Raw genomic sequence first — 22,469 nt, 5'->3', positions numbered from 1 at the left:
GATCTCTGATGTACACTAAAGGCCAGGAACCACAGGGGTAGAGGATCAGTGTCCTAAAACATTGCTTGGGCCTGTCTCCTTCAACTGTTTTACTTTACAAGTTTGAGGTCCATTGTTATAGTTAGCAAGTTCACTGTTCACAAGAATGGTCAAAGAGGACACATAACAGACATTGGTACAAATCTATTATTCATACCAAAGGTATTCAAAATCAAGGGGAACCCAGAATTTAGAATACTTGGAAAGCTTTGAAAAATACCCATGTCTGAATCTAGCTTTCAGTGATTGATTTTGTATGCATTATTCTAGTCTCAGACCTGGGCACTTAGATTTTTGAAGCACTTGAAAATACCTATTTGCAACAAGAGTAGAAAAATATCTCTTTTTTTCTCCTCTCAAATAGTCAATGTTTTAGAAGAATGATCAGTGCCTACTGCTATTAGTGAAGGTTAGTGAAGAAGACACAACTCATTATTTCATAATGAGTTGAGCTGCTAGATGAGTAAACACTTGTTTCTATGTTCTTCATTGACATAATTAAATACATTATTTTGAAAAAGAGAAAGCAAAGTTGCTACACACACACACACACACACACACACACACACACACACACACACCCCATTTCCTAGTTGATTAACTCTATAAATGACAGAAGAGATAGAGGAGTCAGTCCAGAAGAATGTGAATTTTTTAGATGGAAGTCTTGTTTTTGAGGTTAACATTAAGCTTGAGCAAACTGCTAAACATTTCTGTGGGTTAATTTCTGTCCTAAAAAATTGAAGAATAGGCTCTCGCTGAATCAAGTAAGAACTACTTGTATAAAGTATTTGATAATGAAATGGAATGAAAACTAGCTTCTCTGGCCCCCCACTTCCTCCACCATCACACTGAATTACCAGAACAGGTCTTCGAGATAACTGTGTAAACGTCTAGAACAGGACACACACACACACACACACACACACACACACACACACACATTGGGTTAGAGTCATGTTGTGAGTCACTGTTAACACTTAGAAGCTGATATTTTCTTCCTTTTCTACCCCTGTTTCCTGTGACAGATTAAGGGACAGCATGCCCCTCTGATTTTCTAAATAATTGGGATACCAAAATGCATACTCACCTTCTTAAAAATGTTCATGCCTAGGTCTGAAGACAGATCAGGAACTGCAGATCTTCGAAGATTGGTCAATGAAACCTTGGAAAAAGCCTCAGGGCTTAGAGATTTTTCTTCTTCATTACACTTCATGGTGAGATCCTTAACAAACAATAAACATAGACTATGACTAGGGACTTAGATAACCCCAATACTTATTTTATTGAGTCACCTTTTTAATGGCACTATGCTTATTCTGAGATCTGTAAAATTTTAACTTGCATGTTTGAACTTCCGGAATCTAAATTCTGCTATGACAAAGATGTTTCCTATTAATCATAACTTTTTTTTTTGCAAATTTTAACAGTGAGGCCATATAGTCCAAGATTCAAAATACTAAGAAAACAGGTATATATATATATATATATATAATATATATATATATATAATATATATATATTTTGAGGCAGGGTTTCTCTGTGTCTTTGGAGGCTGTCCTGGAACTAGCTCTTGTAGACCAGGCTGGTCCTGAACTCACAGAGATCTGTCTGCCTCTGCCTCCTGAGTGCTGGGATTAAAGGCGTGTGCAACTAATGCCAGGCTTATATTTTTAATATACAAAATTTATCATATGCTATATTTTGATCATTTTCCTCTTCCCCAAACTCATCCAGATCTTCCCAACATGAGAGTTTTTCCAGTTAATAACTTATTAAAGGAGATGCTACTTGTGGGAGGATGTCTACCACCAAATCACTGCTTATCTTTGGAATGTGCAGGAAAACATTTTCAGAACCAATCCACTCAAGTTTAACTACAACCGAACAGCTGGAGTGTTCTGCAAGCTAATCATTTCTCTATATTTTCACCATGTGGAGCTGATGAGAAAGATAGGAAGAGCAACTGCTGCACTGATAGGTGGGCATCATTTATCAGAATACAATCTTCATAGGAATGTGACCACATCAGGCTGTATTTAGGTTACTTCTACAAATATTCATCATAAATTGTAAGCCTGTACATAAAAAGGTAGTATTCCCAATGATAGCTTTGAGATGCTTAAGATTTTGAGTGGAGCAAAAAATGTTGAATCGTGTCCTATGAAATGATAATTTCCTACTTTATGATCTTTAATTATGAGGCTGCACATCAGATTCCTATTATAATTGTTTTTCTGACTTTTCCAGTAAACCCAGTTTCCAATGTTCTGTATAAACACAGGCTTACACTAAAGTATACGTACAAAAGGTACACTCCTATCAATGGTAAATAGATATCTGAAGAATAGCCAAAGGTTCTGGCCATGCAACAGAAGAGAAGGATATTGACAAGAGAGTTAGTCACCAACCAAGGTTTAGGTATGGGAATGCACAATTGCTTGAAGCCTGAAGAGAAAGAGAGAATGTGTCATAGCTGATGCTGTTAGCCCAGGTGACAATGAACCAGATTTGGCTTACTTGAGTCTTGTGGGTGTTCACGAGCGAAGGAGTTGCCGCCACCATTGAGCTACTCCTGGGCCTGGGCAGGAGAGGAATATCTGGCTCTGCGGTCTTTTCTGGCTTCTCTTCTAGCATATGTCGCAGCCTTTGTAGATAGTACATCAGGGACCACTGAGTGCCTTCCTCAGACCAGTGGGGTTGGAGGAGGCAGCGGAGAACAGCAACATCAAAGTAGGTGGCATAGCGTGACCTCTGGCATGGTGGTATCACAAGAGAGGCCCTGGTCCCAGTAATAGAGAAAAGATTATTACGCTGGCATGAAACCTCCCACGGGGCAACATAATCCAGCCTAAGGCTCTACTTTTTCACTTATTTATTCATTCACTCATTTCTTGCATGGTTCACTCTAATGTCCCCCTAACTAGTCTAGCTCATTTCACTTTTGCTGAGTATTTCTTAAAAGTAGAAACATTGAGATTTTTGAAGGATGGGTAAGAAACTAGCAATGTAAAGTTGGCTCAGGAAGAATAAACTGCTATTTTAAGTTAAAGGAACCCATGTCTATAAAGGTATTGATTAAAAAAACAAAACAAAAAAAAAACATCGTGAGTTGAGTGTGAGCATCGTCTATTTGCGGCAGAGTCGATGAGTAATTTGGGTGGTAGGCAGTGATGAAGAAACTGATGAGAGTCAAGTCATTGTTTCCTAAGCTATCAGGTTTGACTACAATAAAAGCAGGGACAATATTTGTCTTCCTTACTGGCTTGGGCTATTTTAAGTTCAGGGTGAAAGTATTATGTAAAACAACAAAAACAACCTCCCCCCAAAACAGAAATATTCCAAACAAAGTTTGATTATTATGAAAATTAGTCACTTTGAAAAATTCTCAAGTTACATATCTATGTAAGACTGCAAAAGTGACTTCAAAAATTCTCAAAGTTTTAGAATGCTATTATTCCACTTAAATGCATGATATATGCATTAATTAAATAATTATACTATACTAAAGAACAGTTTTAAGTAATTACCTAGATTATTACATGATGTTAGGTATCTTAAGAGAATTGGCCTGAATGATTTTTGTCCTTGAAAATTAGTATTTTCAAATCTCAATGTGCGAGTAACTAGGGGTGGGGAAAATCAAGTCATGAGTCTTCACAAGTGGGTATGACACCCTTTACACAAGCGATTTCAAGGTGCCCTCTTGCTGTCTTTCTGTCACATAGGAACATCAGAAGCCTACACCCCAAACCTATTATCCGGATGCCCTGGTCTTGGATGCGCATCCTCCAGGATTGTCAGAGATACATTTCTCATGTTTAGAAGCTACTCAGGCTATGTCACAGCAGCCCAAACTAAGATAGCTGTGGTTGTAAAAGCCTGTCTTGTGGAACACACAATCCAGCAAGAATGATAGAAAATAAATGCCAAAATGAAATCGGCTTTCTGGGAGCTGGGTGAGATGATGCAGGCAGAAGTTTTGACACTATCTCACACAAAGAAGACCTCTTGAGAAAAAAATGCAGCCATTGAGATCGAGGAGCAAATTTCCTGAACTCCCAAGGTCCTTATTTTGGGGATTTCATTGTTTGTTCATTTGCCTGCCTGTTTGGCTGAGACAGGTCTCCCTAGGAAGCATGGTCAAACTCTTAATTCTCCTAACTCAGCATCTCAAGCACTAGGGTTACAGGCATGTACTGAATTGAAGAGCTACAATTTATCAGTGGTTTAAAATTAACAAAGTGAGACATGGTTACAGTTAGACTATTATTGGAAATAAGTCACATGGAATATGGTTTTGTGTTCTGGTGGAACCTTGGTTCTTTTTCACGGTTTCATCAAATATCATGAAAGTCTCTCTCTCTCTCTCTCTCTCTCTCTCTCTCTCTCTCTCTCTCTCTCTCTCTCTCTCTCTCTCTCTCACACACACACACACACACACATCTACAAATGAAAGTTCTAGAAATATTTTAAAAAATCAAATCCAGATCACTCTCATCTGATACCCTGTTTGTCATTTTCACAGCCCGTTTTACTCCCTTATCAAAGCACATGTCACAATGCTGTTTCTGTTATCACTAACAACATCCCCTGGTATAGTGAGTGGCAGCTGTCTGTGTACATGAAATTTTTGAATGTCATTGCTGTCTTTAAAAAAGAACTTGCATCTTTTACAAATTTTATTGATTTTATTTATTGTATATGTGCGCTTGCACCACTGTGGGTGTAGTGAGAAGAGAAGACTTGTGGCAGTCTGTTCTCTCCTTCTACCATGTGGGCTAGAGACAGCAAACTTAGGCTATCAAGCTTAAAGCCAAGAGTCCTTAACTGCTGAGCCATCTCACCAGCCCTTAGTGTGGTCTTATAGCTGAGTATTCTGGATAATTTAACTAGAAAGTAGGAAATTAAATTTATGAAGTTCAAGCACATCAGATGGCATACACTAAATTATTTATTTATTTTTGTTTTTTCAAGATAGGGTTTCTTTGTGTAGCCTTTGTTGTCCTGGAACTCACTCTGTAGACTAGGCTAGCCTTGAACTTACAGAGATCCACCTGCCTCTGCCTCCCAAATGCAGGGACTAAAGACGTGTGCCACCACTGCCCGGCATATACACCAAATTATTAACTAGGATGGAAATCATATTGAACAGACCTTCTATATAACCCTAAATTGTCATATACACTGGATTGGGAAGTAAAGTACTCTGGTTGTCAGTTACAGGCCAATTTTAAATCTACCCCAGGGTCCCTGAGATTCAATTTAAAATCTATCCTGAAGTCCAAGAGATTCTCCTTCCCACTACTTCTCATCAATTTTACCTATAGACAATATCCAAGTGCTAGTGGTCAACACATTTCACCAGGAGAATCACAATTATGTCCTTCAAATCTCCTTGTTTCTTCCCTTGTTCTCCATTCCTCCAATTATTAAATCATTCTTAGAATGAAATGCAAAGTTCATACAGAGCTAAACACCTGTCTAATGTGCATTCCATTCATTTTCTTTATGTTCCCTTTTCCTCCTCCACCTCCTCATCCTCCTCACTGTTATTGTTGTTTTGTTTTTGAGATAAGGTTTCATGTAGCTCAGGCTGGCTCCCAACTCACTAAGTAGCCAAGTCTGGACTTGAACTCATGATCTTCCTGTTTTAGTCTCTTGAGTTCTGGGTAAATGAATGTGTACCTTGCTATCTTTTCCAACCTCATTTTTTTTATTATGCATGCATTGGTGTACCAGTTATTGATATACTTGCACTGATTTTCAACTCTGATTATTTATTTATTTATTCATTCATTTATTGCAAAGAACCTCTTTCACTATCTTTTCAAATTGTGCGCTGGGGTCTTCATTGCCCTCTGGATCTTAGTAGTTATACCCTCAACTCCTGCTTGAAGGAAAATAATAACCTTTATTTTCATTTCTATACATTTTTTCTAAGAGACTTTCATTACTCTCCCCTCCCCAAGCCCGCTGCATTTCTCTTCCTTAAAGAAGCATGATCTAACTTAGTCCTCTAAGCCTATCATTTACACCTAAGCTAACAGGAATTCTTTCCAGTATTAGATCTATAAAGAAAAGACAAAATATGAGGTTGGCTGGCCACCAGCTGTGTAATTTCAGGTCCTCAAGCCTTCATGACAGTCATCTAATTTATAAGGGTCTGTGAACGCCATTATTTTCTTGACTGATCCTCTGCAGTGAAGGCAGATATCAGCAGGTCAGTGGAATTATTTCCCTCTTTGACTAGCTGTAGTTATTATAAACTCTCGCCTTTGTCTCCATACCTTAGAGTTCTCATATTTTTTAGTTATTAGATTAGGTAATATTCTAAAATTTTCAAATCCTTAGAACATTGTCCCATATGAGGTGCCAATGGACCACTTCCATGAAGTTCCCAAGGAGCACAAGAAATGGTGAAGATGTTAAGCAAACAGACACCAGGGTATCCCTTAAAATTTGCTAAACTAAAATGTCTAAGGGTCAGGGCCAGGAAGTTTTATTTTAAACAATATCATCAAGTATTCCTTAAATGCCCTTGATAAATTTGAAGAACAAGTGCCCTAGAGAAACATTTAAAGGATATTTTTTGTCTTTTTAGACCAATATTCAAAACAACTGCTAAATTAAAACACCATGACTTGGATGTTATGCTGACAACTTCATGTCCCAGGACACCTGAAGACTAAACTTATGTCTTTCTCTACACAATGAGTTTATTCAACTAAAATTAAGGACTAACTGTTCAGTTAAGTTCTCTAGGCATTAACATCAATATCATACCACCACTTTCTTTCTTTCCCTCCCTCCCTCCCTCCCTCCTCCCTCCCTCCTCCTCCCTCCCTCCCTCCTCCCTCCCTCCCTCCCTTCCTTCCTTCCTTCCTGTTCCTCCTCCTTCCTTCTAACAGAGTTTGTCAGTTCGGTGATTTGATGATGGGCTGCAGAACAGCAAGACTCCATAGATATAAATATGGTTGTGACCAGAAAGTATGTCCCCAACTAGGATAATCATAGATTCATTGTTTGATATGGAGGAAACTGTATTTGAAATTGAAAGAGGGTAAGTGGAATTTGGGCTGATTTTGGAAACAGGTATGGCCATTTAAGAAGGGCTGTTTCTTGCTCCCACGTTTGCCCCACCCCCAAGTAATTGCTCCTGCAGGGGAAACTCAGCAGGACCAATGAGGGAGAAGTCTGAATGGGTGGGTCCCTGGAACCTATAAAAAGTCCAACTTAGAGACCCTGGGTGGATCCACACCTCTGGGGCCCCTCCCATCCCTTAATGGGAACTCTTTGTCTGTTCTAATAAAGTTTATCCTTTAATTCTTTCTCCTTTCTTTGGCTGTTGTTTCTCTGCTCCATAGTCAATCTGTAACTTCCTTTGACTGCATCAGTTACCCCCAGAGTCTATCTGTAACTGTTACTTTCATCCCAGGACTCTGGGACATCTGCTGTTTTCACTCTCAGGCGGCTAGGCTTTCACATTCCCTGACTCTGATCTTAGCTGTCATGTTCTCTTCAGTGGCTCCTCTCCCTCCAGCTGCCACTGCGGGTCTTCTTTCCTGAAAGGAAAATTCTTTTTCCATCCCATGGAACTAGCTCACTACTACCTCAAAATTTACCAACCCTCACCCAAGACTCCCTGAAAATAGCAACAATTAATTACCAAGGAATTCAGCAGTAAATAGTTATAACCTCATGTACCTTTAGCTTTTCTTCCAGTCACTCTATTATTTAAATCGAAGTGTGAGCTCTAATGGTTGGAGATGACTAAAAAAGTAAAATTGATAAAGTATTTCATCTAGGACATCATTATCATATGTAATTAACTGGCCAATGGAAGTTAAAAGCCATTTTCACTAAATTAGAACATGAGAGGGTAGAAAAAAAAAAGAAAATCTCATAACTGAATATGAATGTAATTTTTCTTCTAAATGACATATATGGAAATAATGAAAAAAGACTCACAGAGAAGTTAATGGCATTTATTTACCTAATGGAGAAGTACGTCTTATTTCTCAATATTTTAAATATTAATTTAAACATTCATTTAGAATTATAAATCTAATTTATAGTTATAATTTAATATATAATCTGTTGAGTGTGTTTTATATAAGCATATAATTTAATAAATATATTTAAATATTTCTAATATATTTAATTAAATGTTTCTAATACATTTAAGTAATATTTCACTAAGTTATGTGTATAAAATGAGCAAAGATGATGAGAAAAGATCTTTACAAAGGTAAGATGGCTTTAATCTATTCCCAAAAAATTATAGTTTTAGGAAACCGAATTATCATTAATGAGTACTGAGAGACGAGAGAAGAACATATTGAAAGCAAGTGACTACTCTGGAAGCAAAATTCCGTGATAGCAGAGAAATGTGGGAATCACTCTTGACCCTCTGCAGTGTTTAATGAAGCATTAATTATGTCTATGCAATTCATTAATTAAAGATGTAATCTTACATCAATTTTAAAACTAGTTACTTGCTCACTGATTGCAGTGTGCAGGAAAGAGTAATGTTGAGTTCACTTAAGGTCAGGGCACAGGCCACAATGATCTGAATTTGCTTGATCTAGGTAGACATCTTTGGTTGCTAGGATATTTGCACAGCTTTGTTATTAAGGCTCTTTTTTCAAGTCCAATGAACACGAGAACTCCTCCAATGGAGATACATTAACACTAGCGTTTGCTAAGCAGTCTAACTTGTGCATAATTTCCATGGTAACCAGCCACTGTAGCTAGGCAGAAAGAAGACAACTCATTTTTTTCCAAAGCACCACTGATTCATGTCTAATTCATATAATGTGCTATGGGAGTGTGTGTGTATGCGTGTGCGTGTGTGTGTGTGTGTGTGTGTGTGTGTGTGTGTGTGTGTGTGTATGTTTGTGTATTTATGTTAAGAAATGCAGATAGATGGGCAAATTTCACATGGGTAGGTAGATAGATGACAGGCAGATGGCTTGAGTTCAGTAATGTCAGAAAACAAAACAACATCCTTTCATAAGTAAGAATATGGGACAATTTAGTTAGCTTTGTTTTTATACATAATCAGAGTAGAATCAATACAGCTTGATTTTTTTCAGAGAAAAGAACTTCATTTTCTGCTTATATTTATAATCTCTAAATGTTTATGATGGCCACAATGATAACTATGCAAGAAATAAAGTATGGGTATTTTATAGCCTCAATATTTTACTTTCATAGTGGTACTTTATGACTTTTTAAAACTATCTGGCATAACCTGAGTATTTGAAGTAAGAGATTACTTCTTATATTAAATCAAATTATACATTTTTTAACTTAAATCAGAACTGGTAGAAGAGGCACATTCAACATTTTGTGAAAAAGTATTAATAAAATTTATAGTATATAAATGATAGTGACATTATCATGATATCATTTGTTATTGCTGGTCTGTGGTGTTATATGATTCATGATTCATGAAGGGTCAGAATGCAGAGCCAGCCACACTAGTTAGCTATAGAAGTTGGGCAGTGGTGACACACACCTTTAATTCTAGGACTCAGGAGATAGAGGCAGATGGCCACTCAGAGCTACACAAGGGTGAATCAGTCTAAAAGATTAACAGAGCTCACACCTTTAATCCTAGCACTAGAGAGATATATAAGGAAGAAGCAAAGGGTCTCATATGGCAAGTAGTCTCCAGCCACATTGAAGAGAGCATAGCAGTCTAGGATTCTGAAGCTTGGTGGAGAGCAGTGCAGTCTGGAGATGCAATCTGAGGTTCGGTGGATCACCCCTTCAGTCTGAGCACTGGTAGAGGTGAGAATTCTCTCCTGGCTTGTCTGCTTCGCTTCTCTGATCTTCAGCTTGAACCCCAATATCTGTCTCAGGGGTGGGCTTTTTTGGTATTATCACATTTTTATTTATTCTTCATTAATTTTTATTTAAATTAAAAAACAATCTTATTTTACATACCAACCTCAGTTCCCTCTCCCTCCTGTCCTCCTATTGCCCCCACTAATCCCCATCCCATCCCCCACCCACTCCCCAGGGAAGGTGAGGCCTCCCATGGGGGAATCACCAAAGTCTGTCACATCATTTGGGGCAGGACAGAGGCCCTCTCCCCAGTATCTAGGCTGAGAGTATTCCTACATAGGGAATGGGCTCCAAAAGCCAATTCGGGCAATAGGGATAAATACTGGTTCCACTGCCCAAGCCCCCCAACTGACACCCACATTCAGGGGGCCTGGTTCAGTCTTATGCAGGTTCCCCAGCTGTCAGTCTGGAGTTCATGAGCTCCCACTTGCTCAGGTCAGCTGTTTCTGTGGGTTTCCCCAGCATGGTCTTGACTCCTTTGCTCATCACTCCTCCCTCTCTACAACTGGATTCCAGGAGTTCAGCTCAGTGCTTAGCTGTGGATCTCTGATTCTGCTCCATCAGCTAATAGATGAAGGCTCTATTATGGCATTTAAGGTAGTAATCAATCTCATTATAGGGGAGAACATTTAAGGTAGCCTCTCCACTATTACTTAGATTCTTAATTTGGGGGTCATCTGATGGGGGAAGTGCTTCTGTGTATGTGTTTGTCTTACTGGATGATAAATAAAATACTGTTTGGCCAATGAGACAGAGAGTTAGACAGGACTAGGAGTCAAAGAGGATTCTGGGAAATGTAGTAGAAAAGTGGTGATCTAGGTAGGAAGTGACATAGCAAGGAGACTCATATTTAAGCAAGGAGGAACAGGAAGTGTCCCTTTTCCCCTTCATATCCTCCAGCGGTGCCATGTGAGCCACCGGCAAGAGAGGGTGCCAGTGAAAGGCATCCTCTATAAGATAAGTCTTATAAAACATATAGATTTATAATATTTAAGACTGGGCTAGCAGATGAGAAATCCTAGTCATTGGCCAAGCAGCATTTGTACCTAATATGTCTCTGTATTATTTTGTCCATCCATGCAGCGGGCAGAACTCGGGCAGCTGGCAGAAACTGCCCACATGGCCGTAGAACTTGGGTGGCTTTTGGCGGAAAGATTTATCGTAACAGTCTTCCTTGTGGATTCCTGGGAATGTCCCTAGTGCCAGGTTTCTTGTTAAGCCCATAATGGCTCCCTCTATCAAGGTATCTCTTTCCTTACTCTCCTTCTCTGTTCTTCCCCCAGACATTCTTGATCACTCATGTTCTCCTCCCCTCTCCTCTGTTCCCTGTCTCTAGGTTTTTATTATTTGTGTGACACTGGTCTCTAAGATAGTTCCCATTGCTCCCTGCCTCCTAGTCCTTACACACTAGTATAGGATAATCCCATACTCTACCAGGGTTGGATGTCGTGATGCACAGGATATAATAGAAGCAACAGTCTGTGAGTTTCAGAGTGTGCTATAACATTGAAGTTCTATATTGGTCTCTCTCTCTCTTCCCTCCTTCTCTCTCTCTCTCCCTCTCTCTCTCTCTCTCTCTCTCTCTCTCTCCCTCTCTCTCTCTCCTCTCTTTCTCTCTCTCTCATAAGAGAAGCCAATACCCATGTCGTGTGTGGACTTAAATAGGGACCCTGATGCTGAGGAACTGAGAGTAATTCAAAAGAGATTTTGGCAAAAAAATAAACTTTAAACTTGGGGAATGGTTGTAGAACCCTGGAACAGGTAGAACCTATAAAAAGAAATGAGGAGTGTGATTTTTTTTTAGTATATTTTCTATAAATTGTAAATACAACTTCTGAACTTTGAGGGAGCTGCTGGTGGAGCAAGAGGTTGCTGCTGGGCCTGGGGGCTGAAAATTTTTGCTATGTAGAGGCAGGACTAAGTTTGCATTGTTGCGGAACATACACAAATGTCCCCCCAAAACTAGGTGATCTAATGAAAGATATCCAGATAAGGTCCAAAAGACACCTACTTGTTTCTTTTTGTTGGTTATAGTAAGCCAGAAGAGATACGAGTTGAAAAAAAATTAAATATTTGTGAGACATAATATTGAAAATTTCCAGCTTTTACAGAGAACAAATGGTGCTAAAATTAAGAAATGGAGGACTGAAAAACATAAACTCCAGGGAACTGTTAGATAAACACCATCTAAAGATCAAACCAAGGGTGAAGCTATAGAGATATTTGTTATGACTTCAAAATAAGCTAAGGTCACATTTCAGAATTCTATTGAATCTGACAAAGGCCCTTTACAAAACTTGACAGTGTGATGCAACTATATATGTACATATTTATAATATATACATTTATGTTACAAATATGCATTTATTCATAATGCATATATAATAGCCTATTATTGTCCTTATATTGTTATTTATTATATAACTTTACATTATCTATTATACAAATTCATAGTCTATTATTCTTATACAACAGTTTGCTTATATAATTTTCTTTTGTATGTACATATCTAATGAGTTATAAGAAAATTATGAGCATTATTTTTCCACAGATGCCTAAGACAGAGATATGCAAATGTGGATTTTGTCTATCCACTGGACCATGATAAAATTCATAGTGAACCTATAAAAGTTTTAAAAACATTGTATTGGTCAAAACACTTCCAGAGACATTGAAAACAGGCTCTTAAACCCCTCCTCCAAATGTTACTTGGAGAACATAAGCTATGTTTCATATGCTATGTTTCTGGGAAAAGCAAAGTTGACTTGGAGGATAGAATCAGCAGCTCAGAAGGAGAAGCAAATTGCCATGGCCAAGAATGACCTGCATTCTAGGGAAAGGGTCTCCACCACTTCCAGCTCAGCATTAGAAATGCCTGGAGCCACTGCATCCCCCTTCTTCCCTTTCAGTAGTCATGTACAAGGCAGGTATCCTATCTACTTTCAGCCCACTTGTAAAGGCTCAGATCATTTGTCTCTTTAGCCCATGGGCAGTCGGAAACAGTATGGTAGCAGGACACATGTAGTGAATAAAAAGATAAGACATGCTGAATGTAGAGATGGATACTAGAAGCAGTTGTAGAAATCTAAATAGGAAAATGGTAAGAATTTAAATTAAATGACCACGAGGAAGGATGTGAGAGGCAATAAGAAGGTAGACTGTAAATGACTTGGATTGGAATGAACCTCCTATATTTTGGCTTGTTCTGAAGAGCTAAAACATGGAAGTAGCTATACCGGTAGATTTTTTTTAAAGTAAGATACGTGGGACCATTATTGTACCACCTACTAAAAACCAATGAATAAATGCATATGTACTAAGTCTACAAATATAAAGACTCTAATATTTTTCTACAGGGCTTTATGTTTTCAATAAATGGCAGCCCACAGAATGGGAAAAGATATTCACCAACTCCACATCTGACAGAAGGCTGATTTCCAAAATATACAAAAAACTCAAGAAGCTAGTCACCAAGACACCAAATAATCCAATTAAAAAGTAGGGTACAGAACTAAAGAGAGAATTTTCAATAGAGGAATCTAAAATGGCTGAAAGACACATAAGAAAGTGCTCAACATTCCTAGCCATCAGGGAAATGCAAATCAAAACAACTCTGAGATACCATCTTACTCCTGTCAGAATGGCCAAAATCAAAAACACCAATGACAGTTCATGCTGGAGAGGATATGGAGAAAGAGGAACACTCCTCCACTGCTGGTGGGAGTGCCAACTTGTACAGCCACTTCAGAAATCAGTATGGCGACTCCTCAAGAAAATGGGAATCAGTCTACCACAAGATCCAGCAATTCTACTCTTAGGCATATACCCCAAAGAAGCACATTCATACAACAAGGACATCTGTTCAACTACATTCATAGCAGCACTATTTGTAATAGCCAGAAACTGGAAGCAGCCTAGATGCCCCTCAACCGAAGAACGGATAGAGAAAATGTGGTACATTTACACAATGGAGTACTACTCAGCGGAAAAAAAAACAATGGAATCTTGAAATTTGCAGGAAATGGATGAAACTAGAAGAAACCATCCTGAGTGAGGTAAGCCAGTCACAAAAAGACAAAAATGGTATGTACTCATTCATATATGGATTTTAGACATAGAGCAAAGAAAGGATTATCAGCCTAAAATTTCAAAAACAACATACCTAAACAACCTGGTTTAGGATCAGGTGGAGACAAATCATTTAAAAGCTGTCAAATAAAAAGGTAAGCCAGATGCTAGAAGGAGGTACCTGTGAATCACTTTTCTCTAATAAAAGATTTGTATGGAGAATATATTAAAGATTTTTAAAAGTGAATATTTTGACACCCCCATTAAAATGTGGGAAAAGTTTGAATAGCCCTTTAATAAAAGAGTGCCTTTGAATAGCTCATAAGCCTATGAAAGCATCTTGAGCATCCTTAGTCATTAGGGGAAAGTAAATGAAAGAAAGCCACAATCAGATCCCATTTCACACCCACTAGCATGACTATAATAAAAAGGGAAAAACAATAAAAATGTTCCTGAGGATACAAAGGCCCAGAGTGAAGAATAGTGCTACCATTTTGGAAAAAAGTTGTTAGTTCTTTTCAAATTTTGGCATAAATTTGCTACATAACTCAGCAATGCTATTCATGGCTGCCCACCAGTGGAATGGGGACCTACATCCATAAAAGATTTAAGTGGAAGGTCCCAGCAGCATTATTCATAACATATAAAACATGGCAACAAACTATCCACCCAATGATGAGTAAAGAAAGATGACAGATTTGTCCAAGCTAATGATATTCAGCAATAAATAATGATATTCAGCATAGTGATCGACATAAAAAGACTCTTTAAAACATTACAAATCAAAGAAGGCAGATACAAGATATCACAAACTAATCCATCCCCTTTATACACAGGGCCTAAAATTACAACCTAATGGAGACAGAAAGTATGACAGACACTTTCTGATGTCTGTGTGGGACTGGGAGTAACCACAATTGAAAATTATGGAAATATTCTAAAATTGGATTTTTCTGATAATTGTACAACCAAGGAATGATTAAAACATTAACTCTAACAGGTTGATTTTATGGCATAGAAATTGCATTTCAATAAAGCTATATTTAGAACTTTATTTTAAAGTACTATCACCCAAACAATAATTTCATTGGAAAATAGAAATATAGAGATTGCCTTCTCGTCTAGGGTTCATCAGATGAAGGGCAGACTTTGTGAAGCTAGGTACCCACAATTCCTTTAGGGAGTAGGAAGAGGTAGACTAGCTTGGTCCTTGCAGAAGGTATTTGCAAGCAAATTCATTTGTTCTGCTCACAAAATAATGGGGAAGAGTCAGCATCTTTATAGGGTAGACTTGATCATCTCAAAGAGTTTCAGCAACGACAGGGATTTACTGCTGCAAACTGTCCTTACCCACTAAAGTGCATCCTTAATCATGACTGCATTGTAATCTTCTTATAATATCCCTGAGATTTCTGCACTTGGATATTTAGCTCAGGCATCTCTCTAAATCTGACAAGTCTTTCTACTTCCAGCCTGATTTTTTAAAATGAGGGACATTCATAGCTGTGTTTGGAAATGACAATTTATATCTTGGCTAAAACCACATACATACAGACCACACATACATATTTTAAAAAATGAATGCAGTAAAAGCAGCTCAAATGCAGTCTAACTTTCAGTGGTTGGGACATATTTCATCTAGCTTTGTAGTCAAGTACCTTGAATGTGATGGTCCTCTTTCCTGGGAAGTTTGGGAGGATAGGCTTCCTTCAAATGAGTTTCCCTGGTGGCAGCCTGAGATGGTAGCCTTGGGTGAGATGGAATCAGACTGCAATGCTTCACTGACCACCTGAAGTCCCTTTAGGAAATGAGACAGTAAATTAGTTCCTTTCCCTACTTTGGAAATATACTCTAGAATTACCTCCTTCATGCACACAGAGTCTTAGGTATTGAAGGGTTCCTTTGTAACATATGTGATCGTAGACCTAGAAATTGTCTTTGTCTAAATGGTAATGGAAATAGATTTCTGGAAGCACTGGTATCATTCCAAGCAGGAGGCTTAAGTATTTTATAAATTTTATTCATTTTGTCCTTAATTGTTTTATTTTTTTTTACCTCTATGTCCAGCATCTGCAGTAGAGTTATGTATCCCACAATTCAGCAAAGACATGGCATAACCAAGGAGGACAGAACAGGGGTATGAGGCTCAGCTTAGTGCTACCATAACAGGAAGTTATCAAACTCAAGTCAGAACCTAATAAAAGTTTTCCCATCATTCATGAGAAAAGGAATATAATGCAACTTTCAGTTGGCTTCGGGGACCTTTATCTGGTCTGCAAGAATACACTCAACAATTCATTTTATCAAGTGACTTATTTTAATTCCATTTAGCTGACAAATGCAACTCTGCTCAGGCAATGGGAAATATTTTTCAGTAGGTATCATAGATTAACTACCTAAGCACAAAGACCCTCAGATGTCTACCATAGCAGTTTAGCTGAAATCCCCCTGCCTCAGTGTTCTGAGCAGCTGGGATTATAAGTGTGCATCACAATCATTTATCAAAAGGATACAATTTAGACTAGCACCAGGGATGGTGGAAAGAGCATTTGTGTTAGGAGAAGTAGCCTGAGCAGAGAGTCGGGCTAAGTGAGCATGAGCTGTATGCTGGAGGCATGCCAGTAAACTAAAGGTGTGACCACAGAGAGAGTCAGTTAGGAAACAAGGTGCCAGGTGGTGGGAGTACTAATCATCAAAGTGGAGTTTGGTCTTCAGGTTCCTAAGGAGGAGGAGTCACAACAAAAGGATAACACCGTGCATGTAATAGCTTGGATGAAGTGAGTTAATAAATAAAGAGTGCATTAGCAAGGCTAGTCAGACATTATTAAATTACACATTCATTTAATCCTGAAAGGCTTTACAGATACCAACTGCGATTAGGAAGGTAAATTCTGCAATCAAGTTATATTTTCAGAACTAAATGGTTGAAGGAAATGAACAGCACATAAGCAACACAGTGGCACTGCACATGGCCCTGCAAGGAATCACAACAGAAGATCTAAACAGAGCAAACCAAGCTCAACACAGTCTGTTATATTTAAGGTGTCATCACTTAAAGACAGTTCATTATGTTATGTTCCAAATAAAACACAATACTTTTGCCTCTTATCAATGCAAAGCTAAAACATGTATTAGCTGAAAGAGCTGTTTTAGAATTACCTAGTCATAATTTGGATTATGTATTCATTTTGTGTATATGTGGAAGGAGAGGATAAGTGAAACATACCAGTGCAGTAGTCTTAAGATTTCTTCATTTTGGAATATGCAACTTGGAGCTAATATTTGAGGTTTTCCAAGGAATAATTTCCCCTTTCCGGGGCTATTAGTTCATAAAGGCATTGTTTCTTAAGACTGTCTACTCTTCCTCTACATTCTTATCAGTCACTGACCCTGGTGCTACAAATGCTGATGTTGCACATGATCAAACTCATGCTGCCCAAGAATGGGTTGCCTTGTCAAGACTGCCACCAGGCATGGAGACTGTGAACAACCAATGACCATTAAGCAAACTCTATTACAAAGACATTAATTATGAGAACAACTTAAGAAGGTTTGCAAATACCAGTGTAAGCAATTGTTCGGGAAATGGTAGATATGTCAATACACTAAAACCCCCAGCCACGAGTGTAGCTTGGAATGCTACTCCTGAGAGGAATATATCAATTAGAAAGAGAATCCAATTTCAGTGGAAGGTGTCAAGTTCCACTTTGCACTATTTGAATGGAAGGTGAAGGGAGATCAAACAACATTTTCCAAATGTAAGATGAATGCCAACTAATACTTATTGTTTCATGCTAGCCATCAAGATAAAATACTGCTTACTTCACACTGATGAGATATAATACTCATACTGTTTTGTTCCAACACCTCCATACTACTGGAAGATGCTTAAAATTAATTTTTACATTTGACTGACAGAAGACCTCAGACTGGACAAAACTGCTTGTTCAGGATGGAGGAGAGGGTTTCAAGTGGAGAGTATGAATCTGAATCTGAAACTGATCCCTGAGGACGTGCTACTTAAAGAATCTCTCCCACCCCTCTTCTCATGATTATAACAAACTAACCTCGCCTTGCTGTCTTGTGTCTTGATTTGGTGATTCACAAGTCTGGCTCTGGCTGTTGACAGGAGAACTTCTCTTGGCTACAGAAGTAATAGAAAAAACCATCACCATTTTATAAGATCACAAGTTCATTTTATCACATAGGTTCACATCATTTTCAAATGAGACCAGTTTTATATAATATTATCACCTTAAAAGAAAACACCGAATCACGTGTGATAAAACTGAAATCAAAGAGCCAATAAAAACAAGCATCTCTCAGTTTTCAATGTATATATTTATCTCTTTATTCTGACTTATGAAGATAAGATTTAGAAGTTGGTAATAATAAAAATAAAACAAGTATGGGCTATCTCACCTTTATTGCATACCAAGTCCAGTCCTAAGAAGCTGACATATGATGGGGGAAGTCCTTCTGTGTATATGTTTGTCTTATTGGTTGATAAATAAAGCACTGTTGGTCAATAGGGAAGCAAGATAGGTGGGGCTAGGAGGCAAGGAGGATTCTGGGAAATGTAGTAAAGAGGGGAGTCGCCATGTGATCCCGGGGAAGAGAGGTTGCATGTCACTGGCGTCCTCAATAAAATAAGTCCTTATAAAAATATATAGAGTAGTAGTTATGGTTGATAATTAAGACTGAGATAGCAAATACGAAATCCTAGTCATTGGCCAGCAACAGTGCAACTAATATTAATCTCCCTGTGTTATTTGGGGGCCCTAACATGGCAGTGGTACTTAGGCAGCTGGCGGAAAGAGTTATCATTACAAACATATGTTAACTAATTTAATATTTTTGGTCACCCTATTCTACTGCTGCATCATTGTACCAATTTACAGATGAAAAGCTCAGGCAATAGGAAATTTAACTTGACATTTATTAGAAAATTCCAAGCCAGTTTTCTGACTCCAGCATATGTGTTAAACTAAATCTAAAAATAAAACTTAGATTTCTTTAACATATCACAAAGGTATGACACTGTGGGAAGACTCAAATAGATTATATCTTTACTTTAGGATTAGGTAACTTTACTAACTGTGGATGACTGTGGCAGCAGTGTCTGCCTTGCCTGGGTAGTGAAAATCCAAGCAATTGCCAAGGTCTTTCTTTCTAGCCATGTTGTCTATGTTGTGTCTGAATTCCCTTCAGATGCTCAGCACCTTTTCAAGTCTCAGGAATCAGGTACAGGAGAAAGAAACCAACTCTCCTTGTTTTCCAGATGCCAAGGAGGAGATAAGTAGTCCATGGGACTGTCATGGAGGGTCAACATTTCTTCTAAGTTTTTAAAATGTGTTAAATGACCATTTGTATACAAATCAAAATGAGAGAGATGGGGCTGGGCTTGTAAATCTGTGGTAGAGATTTGCTGAGCATGGACAAGACTCCAAGGTTAAACTTCAGGGCTCAACCTCTGGCTATGAAGGGCTTATTCCATTTGAATAGGAAAATTATATCAAAACTTAAAAAATAAAAATTAGATTTCTTTAACACATCACAAAATTATGACACTTAACCAACAATTTGTTATACCTCAGCCTTATTTCTATTACTTTTAGTTTTTTTAAAAAAGTAATCTTGCATTCATCCTCCATTCTGTCTGCAGTTCTGTCTCCAAATTAACTGCATTCCATACATAGATCTGAAGCAGATTCACAGTTATAGCACCTTTACTTATTTAGTTCCTTGATATTTAAGACTGTGATACTTCTCTTGAATCTATCTTTCAAAAGTTAATGATATGTATTTATATGTATAGCAAGACTCATGTACTTTTTATTGTGTGAAAAATCAGTTTCCTTTGAATGACTCTATTTGTCAGAATAGTAATCTTTTGAAACACATGACTAATAAGGAACTTGATGGCTACAACGATTTCTTAACATATCAAATATTTGAAGAGTTGTGTTAGCTTATGGAGGAAAAGAAGGGGAGAATTTGTAGTTTCCTTCCACTTATAGAGCCCCTTTATATACATAATCCTCCACTGTCTGCCTCCAAAACTTACAAACTAAGCAAAACATCTCCACAGATATGTATAAATATGAATATAGCATATATGTTTCTATAGATTTCCTATCTAATTTATTTATTATTGACACTTAAAGTAGGACTGAGAATAGAAGAAGGAAATTTATTAAGCATTTACTCCCAAACAAGTACTTTTCCTTTTAAGATGCCATAGTACTTCTATTTTATATTAATAGAAATACTCATTCTGGAGTCAAGCTGCATAATTAAGTTGCATACACAGAGATGTGCTTAGAGTGAAGAAGTATAAGCCTATTATACACTCACAAATTTGTCATGTTAAGCTTCTTCTACAGTTCAGTTCAGCCATGGGACTAGCTCAACACACAATTCCTATTTCTCAAGCAAAACACTTTGATAGCAACAAAACGCTATAAGGAGATCTTCAAGGACCCTCTACTTAATCTATCATAAACACAATTCAATACTAACTATAATAACAATCACCTCTTATTATATGACAAGCATTCTTCTATCTGATACATATATATGTATATGTAATTTATTCTTCACAACAATTCTATGAGCACTACTAATATTTTAACTCTCATTTCCCCAGATGAGGAAACAAGAGCACAATATAGTTAGATGACTCACCCAAAGTCACATGACCAAAACATATGTGTCTCATGTGAATATACCTCCTTCCTAGACCACCCAGATAACATTTCAGAGAGATTTGCTTTTTCTTATATTTATTTAAAAGGATTTGCTTTATTTTTATTAAAGGAAAACTATGCTACTACAAGGCCTACTGTGAGGGAGTCTGCCTTGGTACTAGAGTCACAAACCTGTTATGATGCTCCTGATGGGTTTCACCAGCGCAGTAAAGCCAGACACTTCTGGCTGTCTGTGCTCCCACATAGGCTGCCATATAACCAGCCCACTGGCCAGCCGAAAGGTGAGGTCAGATTCCTGGGGACAGAGAAGACGTATATTCTGTAGTTGGTTTGTATCAGGGAATTTGTCATCTTCCACAGACCATTTTTAGATAGACTTGCTCTACCAAACACTCTGCTGAGTGTTTCAAGGCAAACCAATGATCCTGTTAATGCTACAAACAGGATGGAAATTACAGTGGCCTGCTTTATGGAAAATGAGATTAATCAAATGTAGTTTTAGAAAAAGCGGGGAATACATAAATCATTGTTTTGTTTGAAGCGAGGGAGATCTGTTTATTTCCACAGTCTTGGCAGATCTCTTCATGCTTGGTTAAAGTGTCATTCTTCTTAATTATGTAATAGTCCTTATTTTCCCCTCAGAAGGCAATATCCTCAGAGCCTGGCTGTTCTTACTCCTAGTCTCCAATGCTTCTTGCTTTCTTTACTTCTTTGAATTGGGTAACTATATTGTGATTGTCTATACTGAATGATTTCATAATGTTCTCTTGACAATTCTAATTCTTCGAGGCAAGGGCTAGTTGAAGAATTTCCCTTTCCTGCAGCTCCCCACATCACCACAGCACTTAACACAAATGGGGAATTGTATGCAAAAAGATACTCAATAAATAATTGTTAAATTTGGCTGGTTATACAACCAATACCTGTACAGTTTATTTGTAATTAAAAGCTCCTTCAAGAAACACATCCTATGAGTCGTTATTGCATCATTTTGACAGCTGTGTTTGAAAATGCCCCTCAAAATATAGAGTACAAATATGTCAGAGATCACATCTTAAATATCTCATCTCATCAAAAAAAAGTGAACATGGAATGAGGGAATATGAATACTGATTAGTGAACATATCTGAGACCCAGGGATTCACCTGGGACAGTGTTTTGCTACTCTATCTTGTGTTATTGCAACTACTTTGGGAAGTTTTAAAGCACAGAGGAGGCTCAAGTCTCATCTTGTTCCCATACTCAAACGGATTAAATCAGAAACCTTGTGAGATTTTTCTAAAGTTCCCGAAGGACCCTCTTGTGTAGCCATAGCTGAAAACCATAGAGCTAGAAAATACCAGTGAAGAGGGACTGGAAAGCTAGAAGACAAAATGTTATTCAAAAAATGATAAATCAAGTTCACTAAATAATAAGAAGCCTTCAGCTAAAGGGTGTTGGAAAAATTCCTAGATGAAGGGCTGGAGAGATGGCTGGGTGGTTAAAAGCACCTGCTGCTCTTAGAGAGGACCAGAATTCAGTTTCCAATACTCTTATCAGGCAGCTCACATCCAGCCTGAAAACCCAGTTCCAGGGGATGTGACACCCTCTCTTGGTTTCCAAGGGCAACATACATGGTACACATACATACACTCAAGTGCATAAACATAAAAGAGCAAATCTCTTTTAAAATCCCCAGATAAATCCACATTGTTAGAGACGTGGGGTTTACATTTGATTTCTGTTGTGTTCTGTAGCAAATAACCGGACTAAAAGTAACCTTGGATAGGAGAGCATTAATTGTCCATTGCTGAGGGA

General features: G+C 37.9%; 1 protein-coding gene across 6 annotated transcripts in view; it reads right to left on the bottom strand.

Moving 5' to 3' along the window:
* Unc80 (unc-80 homolog, NALCN channel complex subunit) overlaps positions 1 to 22,469 on the bottom strand; it is a 176,704-nt gene that overhangs the window by 141,335 nt on the left and 12,900 nt on the right. For 3 of the 6 annotated variants that reach the window (XM_035441014.1, XM_035441012.1, XM_035441015.1), the window contains exons 5-10: positions 20,844 to 20,967; positions 18,040 to 18,106; positions 17,830 to 17,836; positions 15,621 to 15,760; positions 2,560 to 2,821; positions 1,130 to 1,264 (exon numbers count right to left, since the gene is read on the bottom strand). In XM_035441014.1, the coding sequence (XP_035296905.1) occupies positions 1,130 to 1,264; positions 2,560 to 2,821; positions 15,621 to 15,760; positions 17,830 to 17,836; positions 18,040 to 18,106; positions 20,844 to 20,967 (735 nt within the window). Of the gene's footprint in view, positions 1 to 1,129; positions 1,265 to 2,559; positions 2,822 to 15,620; positions 15,761 to 17,829; positions 17,837 to 18,029; positions 18,107 to 20,843; positions 20,968 to 22,469 lie in introns of all 6 variants that reach the window. The other 3 variants (XM_035441010.1, XM_035441013.1, XM_035441011.1) reach the window with 1 other exon arrangement.

The sequence above is a fragment of the Cricetulus griseus genome, chromosome 2 (genome assembly GCF_003668045.3).
Source record: "Cricetulus griseus strain 17A/GY chromosome 2, alternate assembly CriGri-PICRH-1.0, whole genome shotgun sequence".
Lineage (NCBI taxonomy): Eukaryota > Metazoa > Chordata > Mammalia > Rodentia > Cricetidae > Cricetulus > Cricetulus griseus.
Note: the sequence above shows the minus strand (reverse complement) of the source record. Positions and strands in the feature narration are given on the sequence as shown.